This window comes from Hippichthys cyanospilos, chromosome 18 (genome assembly GCF_059441005.1).
Source record: "Hippichthys cyanospilos isolate Australia breed blue-spotted pipefish chromosome 18, RoL_Hcya_1.0, whole genome shotgun sequence".
Taxonomy (NCBI): Eukaryota; Metazoa; Chordata; class Actinopteri; order Syngnathiformes; family Syngnathidae; genus Hippichthys; species Hippichthys cyanospilos.
In genome coordinates, this window is record NC_142386.1 from 8,365,075 (window position 1) to 8,383,821 (window position 18,747).

Below are 18,747 nucleotides of genomic sequence, written 5' to 3' on the forward strand. Positions count from 1 at the left end.
TACGTAGGATAACGTTTTCAATTATTTGCAGTTGGATAAAACCACGGGGAACACATGTATTTTAGCATTTGTCATTGTTATCACCTGTCGTGGCTACTGTCCATATATTTGCACGCATTCAATGTTTCATGACAAGGTCCGAAAAGCGATGTCCTGAAATTTCAGCGCAGTTACATATTTCAGCCGCTAGGTTGCAATGTGGCGCAAAACAAGGCTCCTGAAAATGTAAAGGTCTCCCAGAAACTTTAGGCTAAAGGCCGCAGCTATATACAGTACATTAATCCCCTCCTCCATCGCGGGGGTTACCTCCGGACTCTGTGATGTGAAAATGGAATTGCCATTTTTAAATACACCTTATGCATGTTTTATAGCACCTACAAAATGGATAGCACAAATATTACTTACAATGTCAATATGATTAAAGTGAGAGGGAGAGAGAGAGAGATCCAGCAGAGAAATTCTCAATACATATTATGATTATTTATTTATGCAGATTTTTTTAAATCAATAAATAATAAATATAAATAAATCTGGAACCTTAACACAAGGAGTAGTAATATCTGAAATATGTTAAGAAGAAAAAGGTATAAAACATGGGCTGTTTTCGGCGATATGTGATTTTAGGAGAAAAAAATGTTATTGACAGCGATTTAAAAAAATTACATCTCCCACACAAACTTTGACAATAAGAGCTCAAACGCAAAGTCTACTCATATGTGCTCTCCCTGGCATTGCCATCAGGGGATAAGATTTGAAAAGGACTGGTGCAACGATAATTTACCATTTTTAAAATTGAAAAACAATGTCACGATTCAAATCAATTTTGTCAACACCTCTAATATATACGTACACTGTATTTAGTAGAAAAGTATGATTTTTCGTCCTCCAAAAAAATCAACTTTAGTAATCATCTTCAAGGCTGTTGAACGGTTGAATGTGCTCATGTTGCCTTCAGGCATGTTGGAAGTGCACGCAGAGTGACAGTGGTCCTGACGAGTCAACCAGCTGAGGAGGGGACACGCGCTGCCTGGTGTCTCTCCCTCACTCCCTCACACCACTCGCTACCGACATGTCCGGCTGGGGCACCTTCTTCTTTTCCCTCCTCAACTACAAGACAGAAAAGTATGTCATCGCCGAAAACAGGAAGATAGGAATACTGTTTCGAATCTACCAACTGGCCGTGCTGGGATACATAATCGGGTAAGGTGCACCATTGTTTCTGTCCAAGGGTGCCTTTGCATAAAGTAACCTTCCACAAAGTGATTCACAAAGTTAAAAATAGTTGTACCAGTGCAAGTTCTGTGCTTTGCTCAGTTAAAGTGGCAGAGCATGAGTGTGTGGTTATTTATTTTAATAATCAATCAATAATCCTTCAAGCTGAGCAAGATAGCTAAAGTGTAGGCCTCGTGAGACCACTAATGTTATGTCACACCAGAGTATGTAAGGAAATGATTTGAAAGTGAATCTGAAGCATCGCGTGCAAAACTAATACAAAATCAATATTTTGAATGAATAGTTGATTAAAACGCGTCTTTTAGTTTCGTTTTAGTTTCGGAGTTGAGGGGGAGAGATTTTGCACTGAATCAGCCAAGTAAACAGTAGCATTACATTCATTATTTACAATGTTAGTAAGTGTAAGTGTAAAAAATGCTGAAGTTGCGAAAATGTGTATTTGGAAGCACACAGCGAGACAGACAATTAACGTTGGTAGAAACTGTTGTTATGAATACTGGATTCCCATGGGACCGATTTGGTAGGAGGAACAACTCTTAGTGACATTGTTCTGCATTTAAATGTCATTAAAAAGCCAATTTTGGGTCCTTCATTGACTCCGCTGGGGTAAGGGTGTCAAGATGGCGGAATGGGTGTTTCATGGCCAGCCATATTGAACAACGTCACAAAGGGGGCGAAGAGGTGCGGCTTCTGTAAACGAGACATTTCACTTCATGGTTAAAAATATCGGACTCATAAAACTCAAATGTAATTAGAAATTAAATTGGCACTATGCATATACCTAACTATTGAGAGTTTAAATGATCAAAATATGGGCCATTTAATTATTTGCCTTATCACTGATACCAGAAAACTGTTGTGTAGCAGTTTATCAAAGGAACAAGACAATGTAGACATTATCTCAATGCTTTCTTGATGAATTTCAGCATGCTTAATAAATCAGTCAAATCATTTTTAGCTGGCCCTTGCACACATCATTTTTCTTCAAACCAAAAAGTTTGAAGATCAGTGATTAGAGTCTTCAGGACTAACAGAAACTTGATGGCAAAACACACTACTGAATTCTGTGTCGCTCCATGCATCAGGTGGGTGTTTGTGATGAAGAAGGGCTACCAGGAAAAAGAGGAGGCTATCCAGTCCTCGGTCATCACCAAGCTCAAAGGCGTCACTCTGACCAACAGCTCCGAGAGCGGCCTTCATCTGTGGAGTGCCGAGGACTACGTCATTCCGCCACATGTACCGTATAATACCCCCGCCCCACCTCCAATTCCTCCTCCTTCTATCAGAACCTTCCTCAATGTTGCTCTTATCAGCAGGAGCATTTGCCTGATGAGATTTAACAGTATCGACCTCCTCCAGGGTGTAATTCATTTAACCTTTTGTTTCTTCATCACAAACACTAACAAGTAATTGTATTGTGCAGGGAGAGCAGGTTTTCTTCGTGGTAACAAATTACATTGAGACCCCCAATCAGAGGCTGGGCTTCTGTGCCGAGGTGAGTGCACACAGAAGCGATCTCTGTGTCCATCAAAACCTCATTTCAGAAATGGAAGACAATTTAGGCAGTAAAAGAGTGAGGGTTTGGAGTTTGGAGAAACCCAGTTACATATACTCATAAAATTGATGGTTACGTGGAGGTGCAAAAGAAAGTGACAGGAGATGTGTTCATGGACCACTCATACAGTAGGACATCTTAGTTGTCAATAGAAATATAAACTCAATGCACCAAAAATCAATGACTAGTCCAGGAGGACATTGCAGGAGGTATTTTAGAACATTTTATTACTTATTTGACGGATTAGAATCAGAACAGCCGAACGTTATCTCAGGTTTCAGGGGTAGTGGATACACATTTTACAACACGAGCACAACACCAGGACCTAGCAAAAAAATAAAATAAAAAAAGCCTCATGTTGACTGCATTTACCAGTTTGAACTGTCAACCAAGCTAGTGTTTAGAATTAGCAAAAGTAATAACAAAACTATCAGTCATTTGATTGACAAGTGATTAAACGTGTTATTAATAATTCAGCATTTGCATATTTTATTTTCAGCAAAATTGTCATTTTCCAGATTTTATTTGTGACAATCTGGTCACCATACTCAAGTTTACGTCATCTTAGCTGCGTGGCTAACGTAACTAAACTTAGTGGTGCAGTTGAAAAAAGAAAAACTTTTGTTGCAATATAAGTAACTGTGTTTTGTACTGTAGGTTCAAGTTACATTTTTAAAACCATATGGAAAAAACAATGACTTAGTTTAGAACTATAATAAGAAGTGCATATAAGTTTTAAGTAGCAGGTTGCATTAAGAGTAGTAAAACACTATTTAAAATGTGTCAATGATGAAAAAAATGCAAGTTACAAGACATCAATTAGCAATAAATACTTCATGCTATATTTGACGATTGGTCATCAAATTAGAAGATTTCATTATTATGAAATAATATTTTGTAAACAGTACAGATGGTGTTATATTTTCTCTCACGAAAACTACACAAGTACACATTTATGTATTTCATCCAAAAACTTTTTGAAATGTCATTAGAGAGACAGAAAATGTCTTCCACTTCTGCAATGGACAAAATGCATTTTTTTTTCCACATTTGTATTATCAACATTTCTCTGCCATTTGCTGCATGCAGAGCTTCAAGGTGCCAAATGGCCAATGCCTTAGTGATGATGACTGCACCGAGGGGGAGGCTGTCATAGCAGGGCATGGTGAGCATATACATAATTATTGTGTGTTAAGCAAAGATAAAGTAAACGTTACATTTGAGATCATTTTATTTGGCATCCTAGCTATGCCCTGCAAATAAGCGTTCAAGTCAATTTAGCCTTAGTGTTGAGTGCCTGCCTGCAGCTCTGCAGGAGGGAGGGAATGCTGCACCGCTGTGGGAGTGGTCACGGACGGTTACAGTACATATCCAATCAAAGCAGCATCTTTCATTGCTTTTAAATAAGACTCGCTAGTTGCACACTAGAGTATTGATGTGGTGGAAGCACGTTTGAGCCATGAAGTGGGCACTTTGAGAACCCCAGCCTCCCCCAAAAAAATGCATATTTTTGTCAAATCCAAATAGAGTCGTTAAAAAAAAATCGAATCGATAGTCAAATCTGTCAAGAGAAAATCCGCCAAGTTAGTTTTTGAACTAATGTCAAAATTTTAATAAAAACAAACCTTGTTTTTTAACACCACTCATAAAACATATCCAATTTTTATCTTTATGACATGTAATTGTTTATTATTATTGTTATTCTCATTTAATTTATTCAAATGTATTTTTTTAACATTTCTTTTTTATTAGTAGTATTATTTTCAGTGGAATTAGGGTCCAGAATGGAACTGAATTAAATTATTTCATTTAAAGTGCACAATCACCCTGGTGCACGGTCTCAATGCACTTTACAATGTCATATAATTTAAAACACTTCAAGAAATGTTAATTTCATTTAGTTTATTACTGTTAGAGAAACTTGTAGCTGTTTTTGAAAGCACATAATCAGTAAAGTAACTATTCTTTTTTTCAGCAAACAATCAATAAAGTTACCTTTTCAATGTAATTGTGGCAGCACAGCATGCAAACCCCCCCCCCCCCCCAAAAAAAAAAAAAAAAAAAAAAAAGAAATGACACTGTGCTAGCTGACACACTAAAGTCAAGATACCCATTAGGTTATTTGTTACTACAGTATGCCTGATTAATCACCAGCGATCACATCAATCATCAGCGGCATCAGGTTTCGGAATCATTCCTCTCTAACCAAGAATCTTTGCTCTCTCCATCAGGAATTAAAACCGGCTCGTGTCTAAACAGCACGGGCACTTGTGAGATTCACGCCTGGTGTCCCGTAGAATACAGCAAGAGACCCATGTGAGTACCTCAAGACATTTTCACACCTTCTATTTTTTACCGATAGCCTGTACCAAGCTGCCATTCCCGGACTCTTTGGCTTCCAGAGCGCCATTACTGAGCGAAGCCGAAAACTTCACCGTTTACGTCAAGAACTTCATCAGATTCCCCAAGTTTGAATTTTCAAAGTAAGTGTTCCAGGTGCTGATGAGTGGTGGCGTGCCTCGTATTTCAGGGCGTCATTCCCATAGATCAGTAAGTGAGCTGGCAAATCCATGTAGCCCGCGGATGTTTGAAATAGCCTTAGGACACAGAGAGCTTTCTATTAATACGGCCTGTGTGGTGCGCTCGGCGAGACAGTGAAACGGTCACGCAAGATGCCCTTGACATCCGGCCTAACTGTGGACAGGTGTCACACGAGATGGACTCCCCCTCTCTCCACTTTCAAGTGTTGCGGACAGATGGCCCCCAATTACGTCCGTCGTGAGCTGGCTGAAATGAAGTATACGTCTGTCTTCGCTTTGCTGACGCTTTTTTTTTTTTTTTGGTTGCGTGTAGGCGATACGATGCACCGTTAACTGGCGGCGGTAAATTCCGCACTGTTGCTTGTAAAGAGTTTTAAATTAAGGCAAGCACGCCAGAGATATGGTCATGAGTGAATGACGGACATGCGGGACTACTTGCGCGCTGTAAAAGCTTTTTTAGGATGATCGGCTTTCAGGTCCAAGCGCTAATCAACGTGCCTCGCATCCTAATTATTAATAGTCAAAATAGATATTTCTAATATGGCGTCCAGCTCCATCGGAATTCAAATGGAATATCGAGTATGTGCTTGGTGAAAAACAAAATACAGATTAAATAACACTTTGCCAGTTAATTATGATTGGTCGTTTTTTCAAAACAAAAGAAAACGGCTTACTATATGTGGTCTTTTTATTTTTTTAACTGTTTTTTTAAGGGGGAAACCGCCTTACTACTATGACTGTCATTGCTAAAAAAATTACATGGTCATTTTGGGGGACCCCCAACCACACACACATACACACACACACTCACACACACCTCATTACACATGTGGTGTTTTTTGGGGGGGGGTTTCTTGGCAAAAAAAAAAACCTACTTTCCCTATGTTGTTCTTTTGTTGCCTTACTGTGCATGGTTATTTTTTTGAAGAAAAAAAACAACTTACTGAAAGTACAGTATAAGTACATGATTGTTTTTTTTTTTAATAAGAAAAAAAAAGAAAAAAAAACGCCTTACTATATATGGTAGGTTGGGGGGGGGGTAACCATATGTGGCCCCTTCATTTGTTAAAAACACCTTAAAATACATGATAATTTTTTGAGGGAAAAACCTTACCATAAATGAATATTTTTGGACAAAAAAACCAAACTTACTATAAATGGTTGTTTCATCAGATAAAAAAAATCTTCATTTTTTTAAACAAATTACTGTACCGTACATGCTCATTGTACATTGTTTCAACCCTACTTTAAAGTATTTTTTTTATATATACTTGTGTCCATGACATAAGCTATGTTAAATATTAAAGTCAAAATATTAGAAGCAACAAACCCAGGCGAAAACTGTAACGCACATCTATTATTATTGGGTGTTACTTGTCATAACTGTTGTCTTCACTTTCTTAGGTCAAATGTATTTGAAGCAGCTGATGACAGCTACTTGAAAAGATGCTCCTATGACCAAGTGGACCATCCTTACTGCCCCATTTTTCGCCTTGGAGATCTGGTCAAATGGTCTGGACACGACTTCCAGGACATGGCTGCAAAGGTACCAAATGCCAAAATGTCAGAACAATTTTTGTTGTTTTCATTTTTCCAAACCCTCCGAAGTTTTTAGGTAACATCACAATGTATGTCGCTGGGCATTTATTTTTGTAAAGACGTCCAAGTATCATAAAAATTAGGATGAGGGTTACCAACCCTAAAAATGTATGTTATGAAAATTTGTGTTATATGGTGTTGGCCTTTTAATAACTATTCTTGATTTTTGTGTATATTTTTTGTGGGGGGGACTGTCATGGCAGGACGTCTCATATTGGGGAAAACATCATGATATGAATGCATTTCCTCATGATTCTCAAAAGAGGTTTGGGATAAAAATAAAATGCTAAATATTTATCTTGTATTGCAGCTTTTAGCTGTCATTTGACACATTATGTAATTTCTAATTCCACAGATAATTATGCAGAAAATTGTTATGCAAAATATGAACATGCTCTGAGTAATTTTGTAAATGCAGAATGAGCACAATTGTAATTGTTGTCTTGAGTTGTCTATTACTTTATGGCAGTGGTGTCAAACCTACAGCCCGCGGGCCAAATCTGGCCCACAAACAGGTTGAATTTGCCCGCGAGATGATTTTGTAATGTAAGGTACAAAACTGACCTGAATTTTCTCAATATATAAGAAAACTTGAAATGTTTTATGATTAACAATAATATTAATGTTTTATGATTAATAGTGCTGTTGCGCTTGTACTGTTTTAGACAGTATAGAAAAAAGAAGAATACATTTGAAGTTGTTGTTTTAAAGTTATATAAATTTATACAATGACTTTATTGGTCATTATCATTAGAAAAAAAAAAGATATTTCCCCCCTCGAAATTTGATTTATTTTTTTATTTTTTAGGGCGGGTCCGTTGGTATCCTAATCGAGTGGTACTGTGATTTGGATAAAGACTATTCTCAGTGTAATCCACAGTACAGCTTCACCCGTTTGGACATAAACTTGAACAACTCTGTCACGTCAGGATACAACTTCAGGTACGTCTTCTGAGCAGCCCCTCTTTTCTTTTTCACTCAATCAAGCATGATGTCATTGCCTCGCAGATATGCCAGATACTACAAGGATCAAAACGGGGAAACCTTTCGCACTTTGTATAAAGTGTATGGAATTCGCTTTGACATCATGATCAATGGAAAGGTAGAATTTTTGATTGGAGAAATTAGGAGCAACATTCCTAAATCGCTGCACTAAATGATTTTTGTTTACTTTGGCATTTGTAGGCAGGAAAATTCAACATTATTCCCACAATAATTGCTATTGGTTCCGGTGTTGCTCTTCTGGGAATAGTGAGTTATCTTCAAAATATTGTTGCTGACTTCAATAAATTCAACCGAGCACTCGGTGGGCATTGTTTTAAAAATATTCAATTGTCCTTTCAGGGAGCCTTTGTGTGCGATATGATCCTGCTGTACATGATGAACACCAGCTCCTTCTATCGAAACAAGAAATTTGAGATCATCAATTTCAAGTATGTCATGCATTGCAACTAAATCAAAGCATTCAGGATTAAGATATTTAAATTCAGGGAGCTATGAAGCTCAAAATTCCACACAGTACTTCTTTTCTTATGACCATCTTAAAGTTATATCATGCAGGAACAAACACACTATATTTTTTTTTCCCAAAAGAAGTTTCAATCAAAGTGAAATAATTTCGATGGTTGTATTGGGGCCTTTGGTAGGTCAAAAATTCATAACACCACTGATTTTAGTGCATTTTTACATTTGGAGCAATATTTGTGTTTTCTAAATATCTGCTATAACCCCTTAAAATCATAAATTGTCCTCATTACAAACAACTTAAACAATCAATTCAATATCATTTTTTCCTTTTTTGTATAAATACATAAAATATTTTAAATAATATACGATCTTAAGACCCTGCTTTAAAATAGATGTTATTTCCCTCCTGAAAATGAAATAACAATTGCTGCGTCAATAATTCATAACATCACTGATTTAACTCATTTTTTGTTTTTGGACCATTTATAAACAAACACAAGTCACACTTCAGTGCTAGCGTATGGAGAAAGACATTTGAGAGGATAGTAGAAAAAGCACACAATAAACTCTAAGGCAGTTCAGTCACAAATAAGCGATACAAAATAACCAACCCAATATTTTAGTCAGTTTGACCCACATTTCTGATTAGTTTTATACAAAACAAAATTATTGAGGTTGTCTTTTACAAAATGACCCGTTTTGGGAGGTGCTTTGTGCAAAACAAACCCTAAAATTGTGTCAAACTAACCCAAATATTTAGTCAGTCCTTTTTTTTTTACTATAACTGGGTTATTATTTTGCCCAACTGTGTGTAGAAATTACTGTCTTGTTGTATAACGTTTTCTAATGCTGGAAAATGGATGGATCTTCTTAAAGTTTTTCTGTAGCACCCTCTAGTGGAGATGCACCGCCCTACACTTTGAAAAGCATAAACAAATGCAATGTTTTGGGGGTTTTTTTCTCCCTAATTTATATCCACTGGCTCATCTCTCCCTCATTGAATACTAAAGGAAAGAGCGGAACTCAATCAGAGAGAAGAAGACCCGCGAAAGGGAAAGGCGATCCAGAAGACAAGCTGCACAAAAAGACACTGCTAACTCCGTGAACATGACAGAAGATATTGAAGCCATGGAGGCTCAGAAGCCAAGCGAGGACAAGCGGGGTCCCACCATTCCACGCAACACGGGCCAGCGGTACACCTCCAAACTCTCTCCACAAGGTGCGGAACCAAAGCATCATATCACATTTGCTTCATAAAATCGAAAATGCAACCGGGGCCTCGCGGTGACAGTCTTGAGAGATGGAACCCAAAAGTCCTAGCCGCTTCATTTGATGGCTGCTGGCTGGACACCTGCTCAGACAGACCCGCAGCCTGGACAACTGCACCTGTGTAGATAACGCAGGAAGAAATGTTGCAGTTGCCCGCTGATGGAAAACAGAATCGCAGCAAGCCTAACATAGGATTCATCTCAATATCACTATGGCTTTTCATGAGATAGCGAAATGCATCCAAGTGGGTGACCTGGAAATGGTTTAGCCAATCGCGCCTTGACATTCTAGTTGCATGACATTCTGAGTAAACTTTAATGGTGGTGACTAACTGATCTGTTGAAATTGTCATCTGGAGTGAATGAAACATTCTGTGAACCTCACAAATTTAACCCATGGATACAGTCTCCTTCATCCAGGTTCTTTAAAAGTAATGAACCTACCCTGAACATAATTTCCTGTATTAATAGTTTAAAACGGTACATTTACCACAACCTGCCATCCAGAATTCTAAACTTATTTTACATTTCCTTTAAAGAGATTAGAAGAGTCCTCCACTCAATAGAACAAAAACACAACTAACAAAGATTTTTTAAAATCAAGACTTTCAATCCCAGGTACTTTTCGCTCCTCCAATTTTTTCATTGTTAGTAATAATTACTTTAGTCAATGAAGTACTAAAGTAATCAATTACTCTATTTAATTAACTAATTATGGATTCATTTGGAGCTTTATGTAGTACCTGCCATTTTTAGGACCTCATTTAGCTAAACACACAAAAAAGGCAGAAGAGGGTTACTTCTTTTGTTTCCCTAATTATTCTTTGCATTTACAGAAAGATACCGGTTAAATCCCTGATCTAATTTTTTTTTGTTATTTTCTGAAGCTATGTAAGAACAGAATATTGATAAAAATGCATTTAAATCATAGGGCAGCCAAGTTTGGCCCACAGACCATACAGCTCACTGTTGGACCACTGAAATTTTACGTTAATAGTCTGGTAATGTTTTTTCTGCAATACTTAAGGCCTTTTTTTTTAAAAACAGAAATTTGTTGAAAAAAAAAAAAGGAATGATTTGAACTTAGGTAATTAAATGTTGTTTTGACATTTAAACTTACTGTAAAAATAACTGTACAAGTACATTCAAAATCTTTAAATTTGTTTACATATCTAAATAGTAAAAAAAAAAAAAAGAGCATTAGTTGCTTCATGCTTTTATGTATTTTTTTTAACTTCATCTACAAATTAGCTCGCCCATCTGTACCAATATCAACTGCTCAGCAGGGACTTCAATGACTTGTTGCGAAATTTCATGCAGATTTCAACATGTACTTGCTCTGTCGTAATGTGTGCTACTGTTAAAATGTGAGTGTATTATTTATTTAAAATGTCTTATTGTTGCAAATGAATGTATGTCATCTTGACAAAGAGTAAAGCAGAAAAGAAAAATCTTTGACAAAAGCATACAAGTACAGAGGTATTTATTCCAATCAGTAATCACATTTGAACTTAAGTACTGTACAAACAAGTGCAACAAGTAGTTACACCTTTTTTTTAAGGAAGTCATTTGCTACACTACAATCCAAATAACAACCCTGGACAGGATCATAAATGAGGAGGCCTGGAGTCAATAGAAGGCAATGTTGAGTGTTTGAGAAGGAAAAAAAAAATGTGTCAGCAGGTCATCATGGAATAACATTAAACTCTATTTTTGGCTCATCTACAGCTCACACAAAATGCAATTCGTTTTAAGGAGAACGCGTCATTTTAGTACACATGCACCATTCCATAAAGGAACGTCCAGAAGAGGACATAGGTGAAAAGACCTCCAACCAGGCCCCCGGTGAAAAGCAGTCGTCTGGATTTAAAGCACTTGTTCCATCGTCGCCCGGCCTTGAGTATGAGCAGCAAAGATAGGAGGAAGGAGGACAAAAAGTAAAAAACGAAGCCATACAGTCCCGTCAGGCCCAGGATGCCGGCGGTAGCCCCGGACAGCGCCGACACCGAGGTGCGGCAGTAGTCCAGCACGGCGGCGTTGCCCCTCACGGCCACTTCGCTGATGAACTGCGGGCCCTCGCGTTTGGCTACTACGGCTGCCATCTTGGCTCTGCTCGCCGGAAGATTCTGGAGAAACAACCCAAAATGGATGCTGGTGAAGTAGTTGCTATTTTCAGCAATATTTAGAATAAATTCTCATGTTCATTGCAGTGGATTAAAAAAAAAAAACACACGCACACATGTTCAGATGCAAAATTTGAACTGTAATAAAACAACATCATGATTATCAGCTTATAGATCATTGGAAAAAAATTAAATTGATCTTTTCTAATACCATAAAAATAGTGCATTTCAAAAAGGGGAGAGGTTTTTTTTTAAGACACCAATGTAAAGGTGATCTCCAGCTGTACAAGAAACAAAGTTAGCGAAAAGCAAAATCTCAGTTTTCCTCAATCATTCTGGACGATTACAATTTCAGTGGAAGAAATAAACCCAACAAACATGAATTTATTTATAATAAAACTACGGACAAACTACTAAATACTGATTTCAAATGAATTTAAAACTTAAGTATACCTTGTGCATGAATTGGTAAAAAGGGATAGTCCGTTTATTTGAAATGTACTGCCAAGAAAATTCAAGCAGTGGCAGTTTTTTATATTAGTTTTTTTGTTTTTTACTGGTCTGTTTAAAAGGAATACATACAAGATAACGGCGACGTAAACCGGCCATTAAAAATACAATACTTGGGGTTATAAAGAAAAATTCGCGATAGAGTGAAACCGCAATTTGAGACGCAAAATGTACACTTCTCACGTAAAATGACGTGAAGTCATACTTTTCAGCAGTGGAAAATCTGCATGCGCAATTCTTTGAAGCTCTTAAAAATCGGTTCGGACGGGAATATGTCTGCCTAATAGACCCCAAAAAGATGCTTTTGTGTTTAAAATAATAACAATAAGTGACACGAGCGTTGTCTTGTTTAATATGCAGGCTAGCATCGCTAGCACCACCGTGCTAACGCTCATGCTAATGCTAATAGCCAAGAGTCTTACCGGAGGGATTACGAAGGGCTTCTTGGCTCCTCACGACGCAATCACAAATGCATCCCGTGTAAACTATTGCTTCGTCGAATTGAGCGCGGATCTACTTCAAGGGATGTCACTGAGCAAAAGACACATTTATTCCAACAAGTCGTGGGGTACGTGCCACTCAGTTGCCGTCCATGCTATTTTCGCAATGGATTGTGGGAACTGGAAAAAAGTCCAGTCATCAGAAAGGAGAATGTAAATGGTTCCTTCATAGCGCATAAAAACGTAGGATTTTTGCTTACTTTTTATAGACCTCTATTTTGTCGGAAACTGAAGAAAAAAATACAAGAAAATGTGCTGTTTCGAAGATAAAATAACAAGAACTGATTGACTCCGACCAGCTGAATGGGGCAATGCATGCAATTGTGTTGTGAGCGAGTCGCACACTAAAGAAGAGCGAGTCGGGCAGGGCTGCGCGCTGAGCTCGTTGAGCCTGCAGTTATGCCGACGTACATTCTGGGTTTAGATGTTGGCACCACATCGATTAAAGCGGTTCTATTAGACTGTGTTTCAAGGAGTGTTGCTGCAAGCCAGAGTTTGGAAACTGCATCGGACATTGTCGACTATAACGGAATAAAGGTACATTTTCGACTTCCTCTTAATGTAAACGTGAAAAAAAATTGTCATGAACTTCTGATCGCTTCTCGGGCAACGTGTCATCAATGTCCAGGCCAAGGAGCAAGATACCGTCCGGATTCTGGATACTGTTAACCGGTGTGTTGGGCTGCTACCAACAGACAAATTGCAACATGTGGTCAGCATTGGGATATCTGGACAGATGCACGGGGTTTTGTTTTGGAATGCGGAAAAAGGTAACGCGTTTTTTTTCCAATATGTATCCACATATGTAATCGGCCAAACATGCACGCTTTACCGTGAAAGGTTTTAATGTAAATGTTTACTAATACTCATGACTTTATTCACTTAACGATTAACATTATAAACTGTTGTCGCCCTGCACGTATGCAGTGTTCCCTCTCCACATTGCCGTTCGGTTATTGCGGCTTCACTATCGCGGATTTTCATTTCTGACCATAATGTTATCCATTGCACGTATATGTCACTAATTTTATTGCATGTTTTTTTTTCTTTTTAAGTCAGACCAGTCAAAAAATAGCAGTTTATTAAAACTTCTACTACATTAATTTTCATTTATGACCATATTTATGTGTATCTCGCTGTTTTTTCCCCTCAGTCGGACAGGGAAAAAAATCATTTTAAGTTTTTTTTTTTTTTTTGACAAGTGAAACAAACTAAAAAACAAGGGGAACAAAAGTTCAATCTCAACTTCATGGATTTTGGTTACTGTGTGTATTTTTGGGAATGTAAACCCCGCAATAAACGAGTGAACACTGTACTGCAACTATATTTACATAATGGAAAGCCGTTGTTTAATTTTTTCAAAATCATTACAATGATAAGAAAAATAATAAACTAACCATAATCAAAACAATACCGTTAAGATTCATGTCTTTCATGAAGCCTTTTTTTGGACTGTAAAACGTGATTGTGGGAACAAACTAAAGACAAGAACAATAAGTGCAAATATCATGAAACATGACTAGACTACTAACCAATAACTACACTAATACATTGTCCATGTTTCTGTTTATTTTGCTGCATTTCAAAATAAGCAAGCAGGAAAGATCACCTTTTGTGCCTGTCAGTAACCGCTCTTTGACATGAACAACAGTTAAATATTAATCTGGTTACATAGCCTTGTTGATCATAAAGTTCAATACTTATTCTTATTTGGACAGGCCTTGTGTAAGGCTATCATAGGGTTACAGCCCTATTCTGAGGGGTTTGTGGCATGCAGGTTGCGATTGGTCCGGAGGTAACTTCAGTCAGCTCATCACCTGGCAAGATGGCCGCTGCAACAGTAGCTTCCTTTCCTCCCTCCCGAAACCGGACTCGCACCTGAGCGTGGCCACAGGATTCGGCTGTGCCACGATCTTTTGGTACATGAAACACAGGTAAGCAAAACACACATATAGGGCATATACACCCTTGTCATGCACAAGATGTGTGTATGTACTTTACATGAAAAAATATCTCTTTGGTCATTGTCCATCCGCTTCCATTGAGTTCAGAATCTTGGCTGAGAATGAGATAAGCATCCGTGTCCCAATATTTCTGCACCTGCATCAACGTTATTTCTGCTATGTTGTTTGGTGTCTGAATGATTTTTTTGCAGGCCCGAGTTCCTTAAGGACTACACGGTGGCAGGCACCATCCAGGACTATGTAGTATCCATTTTGTGCGGGTTAGACCGATGTCTCATGACACCCCAGAATGCAGCCAGCTGGGGCTTTTACAATACATCCTCCAGCCAGTGGAATCTTGACATGTACGTTACATTCCTTGATTTACACTAGGTACTAACAGTGTCTGTGCATTCCAATATTAACCCCCTGGTTGTCCGGAGAGTTTTCACTAAGCCTTATTATCACCCAACCAGGGTTGACTTTGAAAGGCTTATAACATCATCAAATATTCGTCGAAAATTGAAAATTATCATTGGAAATATTGGGATATTTTTTATGCCATAATTAGAGTATTATGCTTTTTGAAGACTTTTGCATTATAGGAGTCCAGGCTAAGCCAATTATAGAAGTCATAGTCAAGGCTTGCAAATGTCATAAGTTGGCCGCTAGTGCCACTCGGTGGTTTTGGGGTGTCAACACAGAAATTTCTATTGCGCCACGTTCGTGAGTTGCCATTGAAAAGATTTATGCAAAAATCAAGGGAAATACATGATAAAACATCGGGTTTTCAATATATCCAAAATTACAATATTTCCTATTTTGAATGGCAGTAAATGAGCCTGACATGGGCTATATTTGACAACTATAGGGTGTACCTCTCGACCTCCCATTTTGCAAGCATTTAGAAGGGATGGCAGCGTGCCATATTGAAAGTCATCATGTTTTGACAATCTATGCAATATTCTTGCCTTCTAGTGTTTTTTTTGAATGCTTTACCTTTCATATCACACATTAAAAAACCCGATTTGGGTCAAAATTTCCCCCCAGGGGTTAAGTATGACTTTAATACTAGATGCATGCTAGCTTGTTCAGGCTGAGTGTTACACATAACAATTTTGTGTTTGTTTGTGCATGTCCTAGTCTCAATGGCGTCGGCTTCCCTTTGCACCTGCTTCCTCAGTGCGTTCCCTCTGGGGAGCTGGCGGGCCACACACGCTCTGACTGGCATGGCATCCCCGCGGGCACGCCAGTAGGGGCCGCTCTGGGAGACTTCCAGTGTGCTGTCTATTCATGCCTGAGTGCGCACACAGACGCAGGTGAAACAGGAAGTCCATGATGAAATGTCTCTCCAGCGCATTTGATTGGCTAAACCGGGATGCATACATACTGATTGTTAACATCTGAACCCTGCTGTATTTGTTTACAACAATAATGCCCCTGGGTCACTTATTTGCCCTAGTTTGTAGTATGTTAATTCTTGTAAAAGCCTTGATTGCATGTTACTTATACATTTGTTTGCGCTAACACGAGCGCATGTTTTTTTTGGTCACAACTAGTTCTTAACATAAGCACGTCAGCCCAACTGAGCTTCGCCATGCCGGCTGACTTCAAACCTCCCGACTCCCCTCAGCCTGAATCCCCCGTCGCCTTCTTCCCGTACTTTGGCTCTTCATACCTGGCGGTGGCGGCGGCGCTCAATGGAGGAAATGCGATCGCCACTTTTGTGGAAATGCTCACTGGCTGGATGAAAGAATTCGGTGTGTACTTTTATTGATTATATGTACCATATTTTCCGTACTATAAGGCACACACAAAAGCCTTAGTTTTTTTAAAAAGCTGTCAGTGCGCCTTATAATGCGGTGCGCCTTATATATGGATCATATCATGTGCTGATTGCATAAACTATAGTTTATGCCTAAAAAAATCCAGTTCGAACCGACCTGGCCCAAGGGTATTAAAGCCCGACTCGGCCCAGCCCGACTGATTCACTGGATTTGCAGGCCCAACCCAATTTTTTTTTTTTTTTTGAGGACTCAGAGTGTGTGGCACCGCACTCATGCTTGTCTTTTCAATTTCCCTGTCTTTCGTTCATTCGTAAATTCTTGCTGCTCCATATCGGAATAGCAGGTCAAAAATATGTAATGCATGCCAAGGGAAAATTAAAAAGACGGCGGCGGCGCGCGTTCACCTGCGCTTGGCTCCTCACTCATACCGTCGCATGCTTGTCGTTCGAATTTCCCTGGCATTCGTTTATTCATAACTTCTTTGTGCTCCATATCGAAATAGCGGGTCAAAAATATATAATGCATGCACGAGGGGAAAATCAAAATCATTGCGGCGCCGAGCGTTCACGAGCGCATGGCTTGATCTGGATCGATTCTGCGCTCTGCGGCTCCTGTTTAGTAGTTAAATAGCAATTACCAGTAACGCATTCTTTTTTTGAAAGGTCTTTTTTTTCGGAGGAAAAAAACATTACTATACATGCTCATTTAAAAAAAATAAATATAAAAACTAAAATAGAGGTAATTTTGATCTGGATAAAGGGAGTAAAAAAAGTGAACGTCCACTTCAAAATTTTCATGTTATCCTCATGTTTTCTTTTTCAATGTACCAGCATAAAATATGAATCCTAATGCGATCCAATTGTTAAAAAAAATGAACCTGATCGTCCTTTTAATTTTAATTGGGCTTTAATGCAGGTGTGGAGGTGAGCACCAAAACATTGTATGACAAGATGATCAGCAGCGCCCTGAAGCAGGAAAGCAGCGACCTCAGTGTGAGTCCGACCATCCTGGGAGAGAGACATGACCCTTTCACTCTGGGTCAGGTGACCCACATCTCCGCCTCTAATCTCTCTCTGGGTCACGTGACCCGGGCGCTGTGCCGCGGGATCCTGGAGAACCTGGCCTCCATGATGCCCCCGCAGCGCCTGCAGCAGGCCGGGGTCAACAGGATAGTGGGGAGCGGGAGCGCCCTGGCCAGAAATCAGGTGCTGAAACAGGAAGTGGAGAAAGTGTTTGCTCAGCCCGTCGTATATGGAAAGAATGCAGACTCGGCTGTTGGCGCTGCTTTGGTCTTTTCCGACCGACTCAGATCCACTGAACACCGGCCACCATCCGTGCCGCATTTTCAAGATGACGCGGGAAAAGTTCAACAAATGGAAACGCTTGCCTAGCGCGTTCCACTATGTTATATATATATACGGTGTATACATGTATAATTATTTAATTTTTATGGCTCAAAATACAAAAGCAATTACAGTGTGCACCTCTAAAAATTGTATTTGTGAATTTTATAGTGATGATATCACCCCAAATGCATCTTCTGTAGATCAGGATGTAGCCAAGTTGAAGATGTCATGGAAATGCATTTTTTATGGTCATTTGAATGCACTTTCAACACTTATTGTTTTATATGGACATTTATGATTATGTTCTAATCAAATGTGGGCTATTTCAGGTGAAAAGTCATTTTTAAAGCTGGTTCATTCACCGTGACAGAAATAAAACAGAAAATGAAGGAAATCACACTATGCTTTTATTTAATGCATATTTGTACATGGACCTGGACGTATATACTTGTAAACATCTCAAATTGTCTTTTTTTTTTAAATGCCTTTTACCCCCCCCAAAAAAAAGCATTCATATATATTTGTTTGGTTTTGGAAAAGGTTTCTTAGTTGGGATGGTCATTTAAAAAAAACAAAAAAAACGAACTTATTAAACAATCAAAAATGCTGTTTTCCCCCAAAAATGTCTGACTATAGATGGTATTTTTTGTGTAGTTTTCTTTAAAACGATAGTGTGTAAGATTTAGACCGTTTTTCATCACGGCCAGCAGGAGGTGCTGCAGGTGCTGCATTTACCTTTGTCCTTAGCTTTTACAAACATGGCCGCCTCCGGAGAAGTGCCACCAATCATGGAATATAACTTAATAACTAGACCTATGATTATATTTAAAACATAGTGTTGGTCATTAACACACTCATTTTCAAGTTTTTGAAACT

At 38.7% G+C, this 18,747-nt stretch overlaps 3 protein-coding genes across 3 annotated transcripts; 2 read left to right on the top strand and 1 right to left on the bottom strand.

The window, feature by feature from the left end:
- Nucleotides 1–959: 959 nt before the first annotated feature.
- Nucleotides 960–11,752, top strand: p2rx5 (purinergic receptor P2X, ligand-gated ion channel, 5). Its single transcript, XM_088441253.1, has 12 exons — nt 960–1,200; nt 2,319–2,469; nt 2,657–2,728; nt 3,878–3,953; nt 5,020–5,104; nt 5,191–5,271; nt 6,733–6,874; nt 7,736–7,869; nt 7,936–8,029; nt 8,113–8,178; nt 8,272–8,360; nt 9,405–11,752. Exons 1-12 carry the CDS (start codon nt 1,070–1,072, stop codon nt 9,649–9,651), a joined length of 1,368 nt encoding a protein of 455 aa, XP_088297379.1. The 5' UTR covers nt 960–1,069; the 3' UTR covers nt 9,652–11,752.
- emc6 (ER membrane protein complex subunit 6) lies at nt 11,129–13,091 on the bottom strand. The gene is made up of 2 exons (XM_088441258.1): nt 12,718–13,091; nt 11,129–11,788 (listed from the first exon to the last, which is right to left on the bottom strand). Exon 2 carries the CDS (start codon nt 11,762–11,764, stop codon nt 11,432–11,434), a length of 333 nt encoding a protein of 110 aa, XP_088297384.1. The 5' UTR covers nt 11,765–11,788; nt 12,718–13,091; the 3' UTR covers nt 11,129–11,431.
- Nucleotides 12,923–18,268, top strand: shpk (sedoheptulokinase). Its single transcript, XM_088441250.1, has 7 exons — nt 12,923–13,332; nt 13,424–13,565; nt 14,573–14,729; nt 14,951–15,103; nt 15,882–16,057; nt 16,298–16,498; nt 17,441–18,268. Exons 1-7 carry the CDS (start codon nt 13,195–13,197, stop codon nt 17,914–17,916), a joined length of 1,443 nt encoding a protein of 480 aa, XP_088297376.1. The 5' UTR covers nt 12,923–13,194; the 3' UTR covers nt 17,917–18,268.
- The last annotated feature ends 479 nt before the right edge of the window (nt 18,269–18,747 follow it).

Bases quoted from the DNA above. Each gene is read 5' to 3' on its own strand.
- p2rx5 (XM_088441253.1), top strand. From the start codon at position 1,070: ATGTCCGGCTGGGGCACCTTCTTCTTTTCCCTCCTCAACTACAAGACA. The intron at 1,201-2,318 runs GTAAGGTGCACC...TCCATGCATCAG, and splicing joins GTGCTGGGATACATAATCGG to GTGGGTGTTTGTGATGAAGA. The intron at 5,105-5,190 runs GTGAGTACCTCA...TTTGGCTTCCAG, and splicing joins GAATACAGCAAGAGACCCAT to AGCGCCATTACTGAGCGAAG.
- emc6 (XM_088441258.1), bottom strand. From the start codon at position 11,764: ATGGCAGCCGTAGTAGCCAAACGCGAGGGCCCGCAGTTCATCAGCGAA.
- shpk (XM_088441250.1), top strand. From the start codon at position 13,195: ATGCCGACGTACATTCTGGGTTTAGATGTTGGCACCACATCGATTAAA. The intron at 14,730-14,950 runs GTAAGCAAAACA...ATTTTTTTGCAG, and splicing joins TTTTGGTACATGAAACACAG to GCCCGAGTTCCTTAAGGACT. The intron at 16,499-17,440 runs GTGTGTACTTTT...GCTTTAATGCAG, and splicing joins TGGCTGGATGAAAGAATTCG to GTGTGGAGGTGAGCACCAAA.